Genomic DNA, 16,556 nt, shown 5'->3' with positions numbered 1-16,556 from the left:
CAGGGAGTGCATGCACCCTCTGGCAAAATTACAAAGAAAAAGAAAACCTATGAAGAAAAAAGCTTCCTTGCTGTTTATTCTAAATCCACCTGTTTCTGTTATTCCATCTCCCTGTACAGATATTTCTTCTTCCCTTTTCTTCCTTTTCTGTCTTCTCCTGAATATATTTGAGAAGCATCATTCCATTACTCTCTAAGTAGAGTTAGGTGGCTGCTGGGCCATTGCCTATTTTTGATTTGCTGTTTTTCTTTTTCTCACATTTGATCCTTGAGGGCTGCAAGTAATTGAAATCCCAGCCTCAGGTGCCCCATCCACAAGTTCTGCATCTGTGGATTCAATCAACTGTAGGTTGAAAATATTTGGTGAAAAAGGAATAATTAAAAACTATACAGTTATTGGGTCAGTTGGTGGGTATGGTGGTTAAAAAGGCTGGATCCCACGTAACTGGATGTTTGAGTCCTGGACCTGGTGACTTGAGAAACATGCTGATGTGTGTACCCAAAATACCAAGAGGAAGATGGAGGAGATAGGACTGCATTGTGGCTATCCATCTTGGGAGGTGCTTTCTCACTTTACCTCTTTCACTCAATCCAGAGAGTACAGGCACCATAGCAAGTTAAAAAACAGCAACAGCCTCTTTCACTCAATCCAGAGAGTTCAGGCACCATAGCAAGTTAAAAAAACAACAGACACAATTATTAAAAAGTAACACAAGTAAAATATCCAATGTAGTATAAAAACTATTTACATTACATTTGGTATAATAAGTAACATGGAGATGACAAAGTATACAGGAGAAGGTGCATACATCATATACAAGTGCTTCAAGTCAAGGGACTTCAGTATCTACAGATTTTAGCATTTGTGGAGGGTCTTGGAACCAGTCACCTGTGGATACTAAGGGACAACTGTACTTTCCCACTTTGTAAATCTTGAGGCCCTAAGTAATTAATTGAGCTCTGTTGGTAGAAATGCAGGACCTCATATTGTGTGTGCTCTCAGTAGACCTGAGGGTAGCAATAGCACCTCCCTATTCCCTGCACAGGGAATTTTAACATGCGGGATCTGAAGAGTGGCCCCAGCTCTCAATATTTTAAGGAAACATTTGGATCCAAGAATTAGCTTGGGGGATAGAAGTTTGTAAACAAGTGAAACCCAATGCTTGGTGAGGCTGACCCACATGGGTAGGATCTGTGTTCACTTCCCAAGATTTAGCTTGGGGGATAGAAGTTTGTAGAAGAGTGAAACCCAATGCTCGGTGAGACTGACCCACATGGGTAGGATCTGTGCTCACTTCAGAGATTTTCCTTAACACACCAGGCAAGTGCATGCTCATGATCTGGAGCTGGCCGAAGTTGGTGGTGGGTCTTCATGTCTAGGGGCTGTTAGTTTGTGGACACTCTATTTCACTTAATTGTTCATGGAAGAAATGAACTATTTAGAAAAAAATCATGATGCTCTCATTGAAACTCTTTGCATGAGTGCATAGAGTTGTGTGTTTTCCTTTGCTTGATGTAGTATTCGGATTAAGGACCAGTGTTTTAAGTGGCATAACGTTATATGGTTGGTAGTACAGTCTAATGATAGAAATGGCACCTTGGAATTGAACCTTTTTTCAACATGGGAAGAAAAGAACGTTTTTATATAACACAACTTTTTACCTAACCAGTACTGATCTCCATTGATGATGGTTTTCTGCTTGGTTGCATGTTAAATGATGCATGCTTTTTCACATGGAGCTGCTACAATAATGAACACTTTTATCAGTCCAGATGAAGCATGCCAACATGGTAATTATGTCAACCACATGCTTGTCTAATGGGCTGGCTCTTCATAGCAGTGGTCGTTTTGGGTGATGGTAAGAGAAGGACCTTTATGTGGTATGTTATTTAACTATACTAATGATAGTTTGAGTAATATACTAATGATAGAGTCTGGGTTAATTGTAATTGAGATTAGAGCAATTGAGTATTGATTGCTAGAGAATAGGAAGCCTGAGCTCTGGTTTTGGATTTGCCCATCTAAATTTGTTAGGCGTATCTTCTAGTCTTTCTGAGCCTCAGTTTCCTGTTGATAAAAGAAATTGAGCTATGAGACTAGAGGATTTAACAATGCTCAATCAGTAAATATTTATTGGGCACTTCTTATCTGCTGGGAACATAGCAGTACATAAAATAAATATCCTGGCCTTCCTGAAGGTCTCATTTTAGAGGGAATCTTGCCTTCCAGTGTAAGAGTTTCCATTTTTATGAACAGTGTAGTTTAAAGGCTTCTATACTTTTGAAATTCTGAGTCATAGGCATAATAATTATGGTAAATGGATATTGCTGTAATCATGTTTTCTTGATAGTGGTAATTTATTCAAGAAGCCACTTTATCAACCAAAAAGGTAGTATTTAGTTTTGAGTTCTGTCACATTCTTGACACTATTTTCAGAACATGCTTATGTACATGTAATTATATTTACCCTTATTGTTGAGTATCTTAAATCCAATTAGCCATTTCCATCATTTTCTCTCTTGTAACTTTGATTTGGACAGGCAGCACTAATCAGCTTCGAGTTTCTTAACACTTAAAAGTGTTGTGAACACCGTGGTGATCAATGAGGGCTGCTTTGGGAGGCTGAACTGTATGGTTTATCTGTGCTGCGTATCTCTGTATCAGCGCTTTATCTTCAATTTTTAACCATCAACTTGGTTGCAATGATATGACTAAGTGATGACCTTCAAATGTGAGTGGTTTTTTATTTTATTTTTTTGAAGTTTGTTTATTTATTCCATGGATATGAGAGAGTGAGGGAGGAAGAGACCTGGCACAGGCCCGATGCTGTGGTCCAACCCAGCTTCAGCTGTCCTTGATCGTGGGCACACGTGTACCCAGTGTACTCAGATATCTTTGCTCACAAACTGGCAATTTTCCCAACTGAATCTGACTCAAGGAGCCATTCGATTTTTACCTCTCCTCAACCACCTGGCTCCCAGATGTAGTTTTCTTTGTGTTAGAAATTCACCTATAAATTTCTCATTTGAAGAGAGGATAATTAGAATCTCAGAATACATTCTTGTTGTCCTATAGTCATGTTCACAGTTTGACCTGAATCATCTTTGACAGCTAGGCCAAGGACTCTGTGGTTATTAGAGCATTCTGGTATAATAGAGTTGAGATTGATTATGAGCTGTGTGTGAGGAGAGGTCTGTATGTTGTGAGGTCTCCATTTAATGACTTATTTTCTTTATTATTTGAAAAATGGGAATAGTATTTACTTTGCAGGATATTTTGAGGAGCAGTAATTATTTATACAGTATATAACAGTGAATGGTAACACTTAGGAGTAAAATATGAACAATTATTAGTGCATTTAACATCATGATGGAAACTTTAGTTTTATATTTCATTACTTCTAAAATATTTCGGCCAAAAATCAGCTTTAGTTTATTGGTCCCCAGACTATTTCTCATAGCCAAAGTAATTAGAGAGCTGCCTATTTATCTTGGTTAGCTTAGACAAGTGTGGGACTTCCTTTGTTTTAATCTTACCAGGACATTTTTTTAGCTCTCAGGATGTAATTGGAGAGTATGTGCTAGAAATCAACTTTGGTCATTTCATGATTAATATAAATAATAATTTGCACTTAAACAGTATGTGGAAAATGGTTCATTAAGAAAAGAAAAAAAATTTTCTGTGCAATATGGAGCCACTTGTTTCCCTGGGTCTTGTTGGAAGACATGGTTTTGACTTTTAAATGCTTAAGAATGAGGATTCATGTTTGACATGTAGAGATGTTAGAGATGATAGTTTTTTTTTTTTTTTGGAGAGGTTTTTGCTATAGGGCACATGCGCTTGCCAGAAAGACAGAGAGAGACAGAGAGACAGAAAGCGAGAAATCACCCCCCAGGGGATATGGTCATGCTGCAATCCCTTCTCCTCCATTCTCCTCTCGGGATCTTGGGCACGCACGCACACGTGCCCGGCGTGAGTTTTAAGCCACTGGGTCCGGGACGCGAACCGTGGTTGGCTACATGGGAGTCCAGTGACATAGCCATTACGCTAACTGCTGGTTCCCGAGATGATAGTTTTTGTAACATTGCTGTTAAGGAGATTATGGTCCCCTCAGTTTTGTGTCCCACTGTTTATTTCTTCTGAGCCTCACATCTTTTTCTCTGCCTGCCCTGTATATATGTTTGTGGGGATAGGTTCTTCTCAGGATTGTGAGTGTAAGGTGCTGTCAGTCTCACCCGTGCTTTCAGTTACCACCCATGTGATAAGAGCCCCCAAGCTACATCTCTCATGCATATCCAGCCTCCAACCTCTGTCTATTGTGGACGACTACACATCTTCATAAATCTCTCAGTTACAGTTGTTAGGTGACTCAGCCCAGATCCTCCCTCCCGCCCCATGCTCCCTATTTCCACAAGTGGTTTTGCCATCATCCTAGTCTCCCAGAGTCTAAAGCTTTTCCTTGACTCTTTCTCCCTTTAGCTCTGTGTATTGTCTGCACACCACGTCATGCCCAGTCTACTTCAACATTGTGTTCACTCTTACCCTAAGCTTTTCCTTGACTCTTTCTCCCTTTAGCTCTGTGTATTGTCTGCACACCACGTCATGCCCAGTCTACTTCTTTAACATTGTGTTCACTCTTACCCTTGACCCTACTGCTTATGCCATAGTACAGATCACTGAGCTAGTACAGATGTCTGAGTTATTGTGCTGGTTTCCTAGATGTCTTTCTGTTTCAGCCTTTTATCTTCTCCTGTACTTCACAGCCAACTTGTGCTATCTGGAATGCAAATTTGATTTTATTAGTTTTCTACTTAAACTGCTTGTCTGACTTTTCATGCCATTAACATAACCTGCAGGTAATTAGCAAGACACTTTTTTTAATGTTTGGCTTCTGCCTTTTCTTCCCTTATTACCAATTCACCTTTCTCCTTTTCTCCTATTCCTACATGCAAGCCCCCTACCTCCCTTGCAGAGTGCTTTATTGTTCAGTGCTTACAGTTTTCTACATGAGGAATATTCCTATATTTCCACACACTTCCCTATGCCTCACACATACTTTATCCTGATATTTTGCTTGAGTAATAAGTACTCACAGTTTTAAAAGCAACTTGTCAAAATCTGCATAAAACCTTGCCTGTCAACCCTTTTCTCAGTCTAGGTTAAGTATTTTTCCTGTGACTAAAATTATTTTTTATTCTAGATCATAAAGCATATTACTACTTATAATGGAGCGCTTGCACATATATGGGAGAAGTGGAGCAAGAGAGAAACACTGGCCACAGGGTCTTGTCATGCCATAATCCCCTTCCTCTAATCCTTGAGCCTACCTGGATCTAGGGCACTTGTGTGTGTGTGTGTGCGTGCTTGGCATGTTCCAGGCTGACCCGGCTGGGAATTCAAACTGCAGTCACCAAGTGGCATCCAGCTTATCTTAAATAGCAGTTTACTGCTACGCCATGGAGCCAGCCCCATCCTATAGTTTTTAAACAACATGCTCTTGATTTATCTGTGCTTATCTGTACCCTCTACTCTCATCTTCTCAAAGCAGGCTGTATTTATGTGCCCAGTACTTATACATCGTAGAGACCATTCAATATAGGCTGATTGTTTTGGAACGTATATATTGGATTAGCATCTAAAAAATTATAATAATAACACATTTCTTTTAATTGAGATATAACTTACATATCAAAGAATTCACTCTCTTAGAATTTACAGTTCAGGGTCCAGCAGGTAGCATAGTGGTTAAGACACTGGACTTACATGTGGCTGACCGAACTTGGTGGTTTGAGTCTTAGACCCTGGCTTGAAAATCACACCAAGTATGTGTGCCCCAATTCCAAGAGGGAAATGGAGTAGAAGGAATTGCACTGTGGCCATTCCTCCTGAGGGCTGGCTGTCTCTCTCTCTCTCCAGCGAGCACATACATCCTACTGTGGCCATTCCTCCTGAGGGCTGTCTCTCTCTCTCTCTCCAGCGAGCACATACATCCTATGGCAAAAAACTAAAAACCAAAAAAAGTACAATTCAGTGCTTTTGAGAATAGTCATAAGATTTCTACAGTCTGATTCCAAAACGTTTTTTATTATATGGATTTAGTTATCTTGGAAATTGCGTATAAATGGAATAACACAACGCGTGACTCACTTTTTCACTGAGTATAATGGTTCCCAGGTTTGTCCATGTGGTAACATGCATCAGTACTTGATTTCTTTTTATGACCACATAATGTTCTGCATGGGTGTACTATGTTTTAGCCAGTCATCAGTTGATGAGCATCTGGGTTATTTCTGTTTTGGGGGGCTGTTATAAACAATGCCATTAGGAGCATCCATGTACAAATTTTTGTGTGAACAGATGGTTTCTTTCCTTCTGGGCATATTCCTACCAGTGAAATTGCTGGTCTGTATTGTAACTCTGTTTAATTTTTAAGGGCTTTGCCAAACTTGGCTAAATTGATTACACCATCTTATAGTTTTATCAGCAATAGTAAAAATTGCAAATTTTCTATATCCTCACCAATACTTACTAGTGTCTTCTCGATTATAGCCATGTTGGTGGATATAAAGTGGTGTCTTATACTGGTTTTGACTGCATTTGTCTCACTAATGATATTATCTTTTATAATATGTGTTAATTGACTATTTGCATATTTTCTTTGGAGAAATGTCTATCCAAGCACTTTGCCCATTTTAAACTTTTTTTTTCCAGTTGTAAAAGTTCTTTACGTATTCTAGCTACTAGACCCTTATCGGATATGATTTGCAGAAGATTGAGTAATATTTTAAGAAGCAAGTGTAGGGGTCAGCAGGTGATGTGGAGGTTAAAGCACTGAGTTCCCATGTTGCCAACTGCGGTTCTAGTCTAGACCAGCGACTTGAAAATTATGCCGGGCATGTATGCATGCATGCCCCAAATCTACACATCTTATGTAAAACAAACAAACATAAAACAAACCCAAAGGACAAGTCTAATATGAGTATGTGTTACAACATGAATGAATCTTGGAAACGTCGTGCTAAGTGAGAGTGCCATATATTTTATGAATCTATTTATTTGAAATGTCCAAATAGGCAAGTCCATACAGACTGAGAGTAGACTGTTGGATGCCAGGGTCTGGGGAGACAGGGATCAATGAAAGATTACTACTTGTGAGTACGGGATTTCTTTTCAGAATGATGAAAATATTCAAAAATTAGTAATGATGGTTCTACAATCTTGTGACTATACTTAAACCACTAACTACAATTTAAAAGGCTGACTTTTATGGTTTGTGAATTATATCTTAGTAAAGCTTTAAAATGGTTGTGTGTTTAAGCTTATTTAAGTTTTCACTCCTTTGAAAGATAGCTTCCCAAGGTGCCAGAACTGTACTTTTTATTGGCAACAGAGAAGAGAATGAGTGTGATATGCTCTCTCTGTAGGTCTTGACTCTTTCTGGTCTTTAATGTTAGTGGTGCTACTATAGTTTAAAAGTCCCTCATTGTGGATGTAAAATGTATATATTTTCTTATTTAAATTTTATTTTCATTAGTTGAGATAGGTTCATTCAGTCATTAGATGGATTTTGTTTTCTTTTCATCACGTCTTTGTTTTAGATTAGGGCCCTTAGATATTTTTTGTAATCATAAATACAAAAAAAAAAGTGTTTGAGGTTGGGTAGGATAAGTTGGAATTTTGGTTACAGTTGAGTACCTGTCCTAGAAGATTAACTTGGCATTAGAATAGTGAAGGTAAATTATAGATTTTAATATTGGAACATATAATACTACATTTCTGTTCTACATTTTTCCTACTAATAAGCACCCAACATTTAAAATTTATTTTTATATGGGACCAGCGGGTGGTGTGGTGGTTAAGATGCTGGACACTGCCACATGGCCGACCATGGTTCAAGTCTCAGACCTGGTGGCTTGCTTTCTCACTTTCCCTCTCTCTCTCTGTCTCTGGTCAAATGAAAATAAATGAATAAATAAATAAATACTTCTTTAAAAGATAAAATTTGTTTTTATAACACCTAGCATTTTTATAGATTTTGGTTTAAATATGTGAAATTATAGTAAAAAGTCTTAGGACTCCCTCCCCCTCCTTTTTAAATTTTCCAGAGGGCATGTGCCCTGGCTAGAGGGAGAGAGGGATAGGGAGAAAACACTGTAAATGGGGTGTGGTTACATAGCAACCCCTTCTCCTCCATTTCTCCGTCCTTTTGAAATACTGGGGCATGTCTGCACACTTGCCTGTGTTTCTTCTTTATTTTTCAATAGAGACTTTTGCTATAGGGTGTGTGTACTTGCTGGAGAGACAGAGAGAAAGAGAGACATAAAGCAAGAAATCACCCCCTGGGAGAGTGGCCACACTGTAATCCCTTCTCCTCCATTCTTCTCTCTGAATTTTGGGCCACACGCACATGTGTCCAGTGTGAGTTTTAAGCTGCTAGGTCCATGGGAGTCTAGCAACGTAACTGCTATGCCATCTGCTGGTCCCTCGCCTGTGTTTAAGTTGCTGGGTCCAGGATTCGAACTGCATAGCTGACTATGTGGGATCCAGCTTCCTTAACCACCAGGCCATGGGCCAGCTGGGGTCTTAGTAATTTCTAATATTGCTGATATCATTTTCATATTGTAGAATAAAGGAAATCAAGTACAGTAAAAAAGTAATTTTCTTTAAGAAAATGAGAAGTTTTAGGTCAGTTATCCTTTATATCATTGAAATCAAGTAAAAATAATTCCTCTTCCTACAGTTCATGGTGATTTTAAGGTGTAACTATAGAATCAGAATTCTATTGTGTTGCTAAGCGCTGGCTCAGTGATTCTGATTGAGAATTCTAAAAGGCAGTAGCTGCCATTTTCTCTTGTGCATCTGAACCCTCTTTCTCGACCTGTGTTTCTGCCCCTTTACCTCTCAGTCATTCCCCTTTCTTACCCTCCAATCTTCCTTTCCCTATCCCTTGCCTCTAAACGAAAGTTAGGAGAGTTTGTGAGTTAACAGGTTTATGATTTTGTTCTGTTTACAGCATAAGCTGTGACCATGACTACTGAAGTAGGCTCTGCATCTGAAGTGAAGGACTCTGACCAGTTAGGAGCAGATACAACCAAGGGGAAACCTAACGAAGTAGCAGAGAATCAGCAGAATCAGTCTGATCCAGAGGAAGAGAAAGGTTCCCAGCCACCTCCTACCACTGAAAGCCAAAGTAGTCCACGCCGCCAGAAGAGAGAGAAGGATCCATCTGAGAGCAGGGGTATTTCTCGATTCATACCCCCATGGCTTAAGAAACAGAAGTCATATAATTTGGTAGTGCCCAAAGATGGAGGAGATAAAAAGGAGCCTACCCAAGCCGTCGTGGAAGAACAGATCTTGGATAAAGAGGAGCCCCTTCTGGTAGAAGAGAGACAAGCCAAGGGTGATGCTGAAGAAGCAGCTCAGAGAAAACACCAGGAACTAAAGGTTGAGGTCAAGGAGGAAAAGCCTTCAGTGAGCACTGCTGATAGACAGGTATGTTTGGAGATGATCGTGTGGCAATGTAAACTTCATAGCGTAACACAGGCAAGTGTGCAGGCATGCCCCCAGTGATTTATTTTAGATCATTTCCAGATCTCTTGTTTTGAGATATTGCTTTGGCTTATATACATGGAATGTAGGTTTTTGGATTGGTCTACCGCAGTAACCTTCTGTTACTTCTTTTCAAAAAAAATTTCCAAAATTAAAAAAAAAAAACCACTAAATATACATACTGTTAAGAATTTCATATCTGGGGCCAGTAGGTGTTGTGATTAATGTGCTGCACTCCCACATGGTTGGACATGGTGGCTTGAAAAATCATGCGGGGTGTGTCTGTATGTGTGCCCAACAATCATGAGAGGAGAATGGAGGAGAAGGGATTGTGGCATGACCATCCCCCTTGGGGGATGATTTCTCACTTTCCCACTCTTTCTCTCCAGAGAGTATATGTACCCTATGACCTAAAAAAACTAAAAATAAATAAATAAATAAATAAAAATATTGTTCCTGTTAAAGTTAAGCAGATACTCTCAGTCTCTTGCCACTTCTTTTAAAAAGAGTGTTTTTTACTCTCAGATTTATTTATGTAGGTATTTAAGTATCAGTAAGTAGTCAGTAGATTTGTATGCGTTCATTTTAGCTGTCTACTGTAGCCCAAGTATTGTCATGGTATGAGATTTTAATTGGAAATCTTACTGTTTGAAATGATATTTAAATTGTAATTCCTGAGATATAGTTTCTTTTACTCATTTAATGCTGAAATGACCAACATGGTAAAATAGGAAAACTGCTGATGGAAGGCAAATGAGTGGAAAGATTCTTTTATTAGAATTTTCAAGTATTTTAAAATCTTTGCCTTATAGTGGTTATAATCTAGTCACAGTTATTATTGAAGATATTCTTTTTAATACAGTGTTTCTACAAATTGGTTAACTTTAATATGAACTTAATTTTTTTTTTTTGTCTTCAATAGCCTGCTGAAGAAAGTAAGGAGAGAGAAGAGAAGATAAAGGAAATACAGGAAGACAAATCAGAAGAAGCAGCAAATAGGGAGACAAAGGAAGTGCAGACCAATGAGCTAAAAACTGCTCAAAAAGCCACCAAGAAGACCAAAACTGTCCAGTGTAAAGTGACCCTCCTAGACGGCACTGAGTATAGCTGTGACCTGGAGGTGAGACAGAGAGTCTAATGGGGAGATATCTTCATGTAGGGAGTGAAAGCAAAATATAGCCTGCCCTCTTATGTGGCATGAGACAATGAATACCATGTGTTTTATCAAGATTTTTACGTCAATTTGTCACATTTTTTTTTTTTTTTTAGAGAAAAAAATATAGAAGAGGAGGGTCATTATTTCCATAACTAATAGTATTTCTTTGGATTTGCAGGGACCATGGTCTGCCAGTCGGCACAAGTTATGTGTACTGGCTGGTGTTTCTCCCGAACAAGCATTAAGTATTTTGAATATTACCTCTGGCTCTAAGATGTTTTTCTTGAGAATTGATAGCACTAGGTTGGCATTTCAGAATAATTAAATGTCAGCAGTTGACTTAAACATACGCATTTTCTGAGGCAGATAATGGCTTAAAATCCAGTTCATTTATTTGGTTTAATGAAAAAAAATCTTCAGATTTATAAAAATATTTCACTACTCCTTGTTCTGACAGAAGCCATGTTATTGTTTAAAGCATCTAGCACCTTCTAATTTTGTTAGAGAGTTTATTGCTCTTCACAACTCAATTATTTACATGACATGTATCGATAAGTTAATATTTACTGAAGAACTTATATGATCTTTTGAATGAACTATCTTATTTAATACTTATAGAACTTATATAACATAGGTATTATTATTATTGATATCTCTAGTATTACAATGGAAATGTAAGGCCTGAAGGGGGTTAAATAACACAACCAAAGTTTCATAACTAGTTAGTGGTTGAGCCAGGATTCTAGCTATAACTTCTGGCTCTTGAGCTCACAAATCTGACCACAGAACTAGTTTTGTCTGCCACACATAAGACCTGTCTTGCTTATTTAAAATATAGTTGAATCTTTTCTTTGGTCTTCTAATCTAGTAAATATTAAAAATATTTTTTTCTAATTCTTTGAATTCTTGCAAAAAAAAAAAGGACATACTTTAGTAACAACCAGAGTGTTCAGCTTGGTAGAGATATGTCTATCTAGTTGAACAGTAGTTAATATATTTATGTGTGTGTTATGTTGCAAAGTGCTGAAGATATGGAAATGAGTAATTTACGGTCCTGTCTTTATCTTTTTTTAAAAAATTAGTTTGTAGAACTACTTTTAATTGGCATAGTAATTATACATATTTATGATGAACAAGTATGTTTTTTGGGTGCATGAATACTGTGTATATAAATCAGGGTAATTAGCATACCCATCACCTTAAACATTTATCATTACTTTGTATTGGAAGCATTTTGAAATTTTCTCTTTTACCCATCCTTAAATGTACCATAAATTACTGTTACTGTAGTCATCCTACTGTGCTAAAGAACACTAGAATTTATATTTCCTTTTTGATTGTAATTTTGTGTTCATTAACTAGCATCTCACTGTTCATTCTCACCCTAGCCTTCTCAGCCTCTAGTAACCCATTACTCTCTCCTACGAGGTCAGTTTTAGCTTCTGGTTGTGAATGAGAACATGTAATATTTCTCTGTGTCTGGCTTATTTCACTTAACGAAATGTCCACCAGGCTCATCTATGTTTGACTTATGACAGGATTTTATTCCTTTTAATGACTGAATAATAATTCAGTGTGTGTGTGTGTGTGTGTGTGTTTGTGTGTGTATCACTTTTTTTGGTCCATTCTTCTGTTGATGAACACTGAGGTTGATTTCATGTTTTGACGATTATGGATAAGGATGCATTAAATATGGGCGTGTGAGTATCTCTGCAAATACTGATTTCCTTTCCTTTGGATATATACCCAGTAGTGGGATTACTGGATCAAAAGGTAGTTTCTTCTTCCCTGAGAAAGGACACCTTCAGAATGAGAGTCTTAATGATTTACTCTCAGGTAAAGGTGAGACCCACCTTGGAGAAGATAAATTCTGGTTTTATTATTTGTTGATGAGGACGTGTATAATATTCCTCAACTGGGCTGGACTGAGGTGTATATCATTCTGGGTAAAGTCTCTTTACAACCTAAATGATGTATAGTGATTAAATGTATAAATAATAAAATTTAAAAAATAAAAACAAAAAGTAGGGGAAAGGAGGACAGAAGGAGGTAAGTTTTCTTTCATCTTTGTCTCTCTGGAAGCTATTCCAAAGCTGCTTCAAGAACCAAGGACAAAAAGGCCAAATACTTATGATCTGGGAACCATGGATATATGATGTATAAATAAAATATCACACTGCCTAAAGGCCCCACCCATTACAGTAAACATTAGGTCTAAACATGAGTTTTAGAGGGACACATTCAGACCATAGCAGTCCTTAAATCTTTCTTTACTTCTGCCCTTCACACTCACCTCCTTTCTTTCCCCAACACTCTCTTTTAATCAGAGACAGAGACTGACTTACTATGTATTTCAGGATCTGGGGGCGGCACTAAGGAAAATAATAGAATGGTTTTCTAAACTTAATTAGTTGCATTATATTTGATCACATATCCCTTGTCTTTGATACCTGTTTTAGAAGTTAGAGAATCTAGGTTTTATAGAACCAACTTTTAGTTAGCTTGTTATTTCATTTATTCAATCTCTCTGGGCCTTACTTTCTTCATCTCTAGATGATAGGATTTACTTAGATGACCTAGAATGTCTCTTTCATCTTCGAAAATATTTATATTATTAAATCTCAAGACAGAGTAATGAATTTTGTAGTCTACATTTTTTATATCTTCTTTTAAAAGTCATGAAATATTTAAAAAGTATAAAAATACAGAAATAATAGAGACAATTGTGTATTCATTATAAAATTTTTAGTCAGGTATTACTATTTTGCCATGTGTTTTAGATTTTTTAACTTTTTTCTAACTGCCAAAGGGTGTATGTGCCAGTGCCTCCCCACTTGCCCATGTACACACAGACCATGCTGCGATCCTCTCCCTCCCCTTTCCCTTCTGTCAGGATTCTGGGCCCGCACATGCAGGTGCTTTTGGTATGTTTTCCAAGCCTCCAGGGCTGAGATTTTAACTATAGTGTGCCACATGAGATCCGGCTCCCAATACACAGTGCTTAACCTCTTTGCTATAGGCTGGCTCCAGATTTTTCAAACAAGATAAAATATTAAGGATATTACTGAAGTCTCATTCCCATCTTTTTCTTTTTTTTTGCCCTTCATGTCTCTTTCTGATGTATGAATCTACTTTATTCATTTTAAATGGTATATAGTAGTCCTCTGAATGAATAGTCCCCTGCTGAGACAGTTTCTTATATACAATAGGAAATAGTTTTCCAGTGACCATTATAGTGCATGTCTCCTTGTTTGCTTGTACAAGAATTTTTTCCAGGGTGGACACTTGATAGTGGAATCACTAGGTTGGTAGGATGCAGTTTTACTTCAGCTTTTCCAGATGTTGCCAAAGTGATCATGCCAATTTACATTCCAACCAGTAGTCATTAAGTTTGATTTTTACATATTGTTGGTCATCAACACTTCTTGTTATCAGACTTATCAATTTTGCCCAAACATGTGTGTATAAAGTAGCATCTCAGGATTTTACTTTATCACTGTCAGCTTCCACTAGGTTATGCTATAGTAATATCCAACCTTCAGATCTTCTTGATTTAAAACAACAGTGGTTTATTTCTTGCTTATGTTACATGCATTTGGTGGGTTGCCTATGTTGTGGTTCTGTTTCATGTTGTCTTTATTTTTGGACCAAGACTGAAAGAGTAGCTCTAACTGGGACCTGCTGGTCTTATTATAAAGAGAAATGAAAATGTGACGGAACTACTCTGTAGTCCTTGAATCTTCTACTTGTAAGTATATACCTGTGTCACTTTACTTACATTTCATTGGTCAAGCAAGTCACGTGGTCAAGGCTGATTACATGCTGAACAAGAATGATTCTCTTATAGGAAGAGGGTGCTGAATAACTGAAAACATGAATGATACTACACTTACAGCATGAGAACAGTATTATAGTTTTCAAAAGATGAGGCTAAACATCTTTATTTTAGGTTTCTAGGATTGCTTTGGGAATATAAAAAACAGATTTTTTTCTCAGTGTTGTGGACACCTTTTTTCCCTTTTTTTAGGACTCAATTATGAGTTAGTGCTAAATTTTATCAAGTATTTTCTGAATCACCTGAGGCATCATATGTTTTTCTAATCTGTTACTATTTACATTAATATTTTCAGGACATCTGAATTCCTAATGTTAACTCTACTTGGTCATGATGAGTTGGCATTCATTTTGTTTTATCTTTATATAGGATTTTGTTAATCTGGATCATTGCTATCCTCATAATGTTGCTACCCTCTTAAACATTCTCTTGAAAACTTGGATAAATTAGAAATTGCCTTTTCTTAAAAAAGTTTAAATTCATTTATTTTACATTCATTTGCTAAACATTACAACATTACAAAGTGTGATTTCTCATCAGAATACGCTATATAGTGGCTTAATCATACATATTATTGTCAACAAATAATTTTCCATTTCTTTTTTCTTATATATTTTTTCTCCTATTTCTTACTCTCTGCCATTTCACACCCTCCTCCCACACTGTCTGTGGTATCAGCAGTTGTTTTCCATTCCTTTCTCTTTTCCCCCCACATTTTATTGATTCACAAAATATCTGAATTAACTAATTTCAATAGCAAGTTCAGCTGATATATACATATCTGTGAACATGTTTGACTTCAGGCATGAATATACTATAAAGTGACACCCAGCTGACACTATATATAGCTTACTGTGGTTATTAAATAGAAAGGCAGTTTTAGCTTTCATAAATAAAAATTTAAAAGTGTTCAGAGAACTTTGCTTAAGACTTGAAGCCAGGAAACAGGTTAGGATTCTGTTCAAATAGTAGGTACATGGACCTGTTGACATCTCAAGAAAGACAAAAATTCTTAACTCTGGAAAACAACGCATAGAGGAGGGTCAGTAATGTTTTAGTCAAAAGTCATAAAATTCTATTTCACTAGCTCAGTCTCATGTACTTTATCTTCTGTTGTGGTCCAGTCTTTCCATTTAAAATCTGGAAGATAACAAACATTAAACTTTGGACTTGTCCCTACCACGAAGCTGGTCATTTACTTAGTTATTTTTGAACTCTTATTTCTGTGTGTCTGATTTCAGTTTTCCTGATACAGCACTCCCTTCTGAACTTTTTGGAGAACTGGTCTGTTGTCAGTAAATTCTTTTGGATTTTGTTTATCGATAAATTTAGGGAAAAATGTCCATAATGCTGAGAAAAAAAATCTATTTTTTATATTCCCAAAGCAATTCTAGAAACCTAAATAAAATCTATAAAAAGATGTTCAGCCTCATCTTTTGAAAACTATAGTACTGTTCTCATGTTGTAAAGTGTAGTGTCATTCATGTTTTCATGTTCTTTTATTTATGGGTAAATTCTTGTTTGTTTATTGGTAAGTTCTTTCAGGATTTTTTTTGTCTTCTCTTTCCACATGACTGATAATCTTGCCGGGTATAGTATTCTTGGTTGACATTGTTTTTCACTCAACACTTTGAATATATTTTCCCATTATTTCCTTGCTCACATTGTTTCCAATGAGAGGTCTGCTGTTAACCTGATGGAATGTTCTTTGTAGGTAACTTGATGTTTTTGTCTTGACAACCTTAGTATCTTGTCTTTGTGATTTTGGTCAATCTGGCTATAATGTGTCTTGGAACAGATCTTCTTGGGTTGATTCTTTTTGGGGTCCTTTTTATTTCTTGGGTCTGAATCTTTGAATGTCTCTTTAGACTTGGAAAGTTTTCTTCCTGAATTTCATGGAATAGATTATCAATGCACTTATTAGTCTCTTCACCTTCGGGGATAGCAATTATCCTGTTTTCTTTTTTTTGATCTGGTAGAAATTGCTTTTGAAAATATCTGGCCCACTGGTGTTTC

The 16,556-nt window shown here is 37.1% G+C and overlaps 1 protein-coding gene across 19 annotated transcripts in view; it reads left to right on the top strand.

Annotated features, from left to right (window-relative positions):
- Positions 1-16,556, top strand: part of EPB41L2 (erythrocyte membrane protein band 4.1 like 2) — a 253,789-nt gene that overhangs the window by 115,118 nt on the left and 122,115 nt on the right. For all 19 annotated transcript variants that reach the window (XM_006144276.3, XM_006144277.3, XM_006144275.3 and 16 more), the window contains exons 2-3: positions 9,014-9,492; positions 10,472-10,669. In XM_006144276.3, the coding sequence (XP_006144338.1) occupies positions 9,028-9,492; positions 10,472-10,669 (663 nt within the window). In that variant the 5' untranslated portion in view covers positions 9,014-9,027. The remainder of the gene's footprint in view (positions 1-9,013; positions 9,493-10,471; positions 10,670-16,556) is intronic.

The sequence above is a fragment of the Tupaia chinensis genome, unplaced genomic scaffold (assembly GCF_000334495.1).
Source record: "Tupaia chinensis unplaced genomic scaffold, TupChi_1.0 Scaffold000117_2, whole genome shotgun sequence".
Lineage (NCBI taxonomy): Eukaryota > Metazoa > Chordata > Mammalia > Scandentia > Tupaiidae > Tupaia > Tupaia belangeri.
The sequence above is the reverse complement of the archived record's forward strand: the minus strand, read 5'-3'. Positions and strand labels throughout refer to the sequence as shown.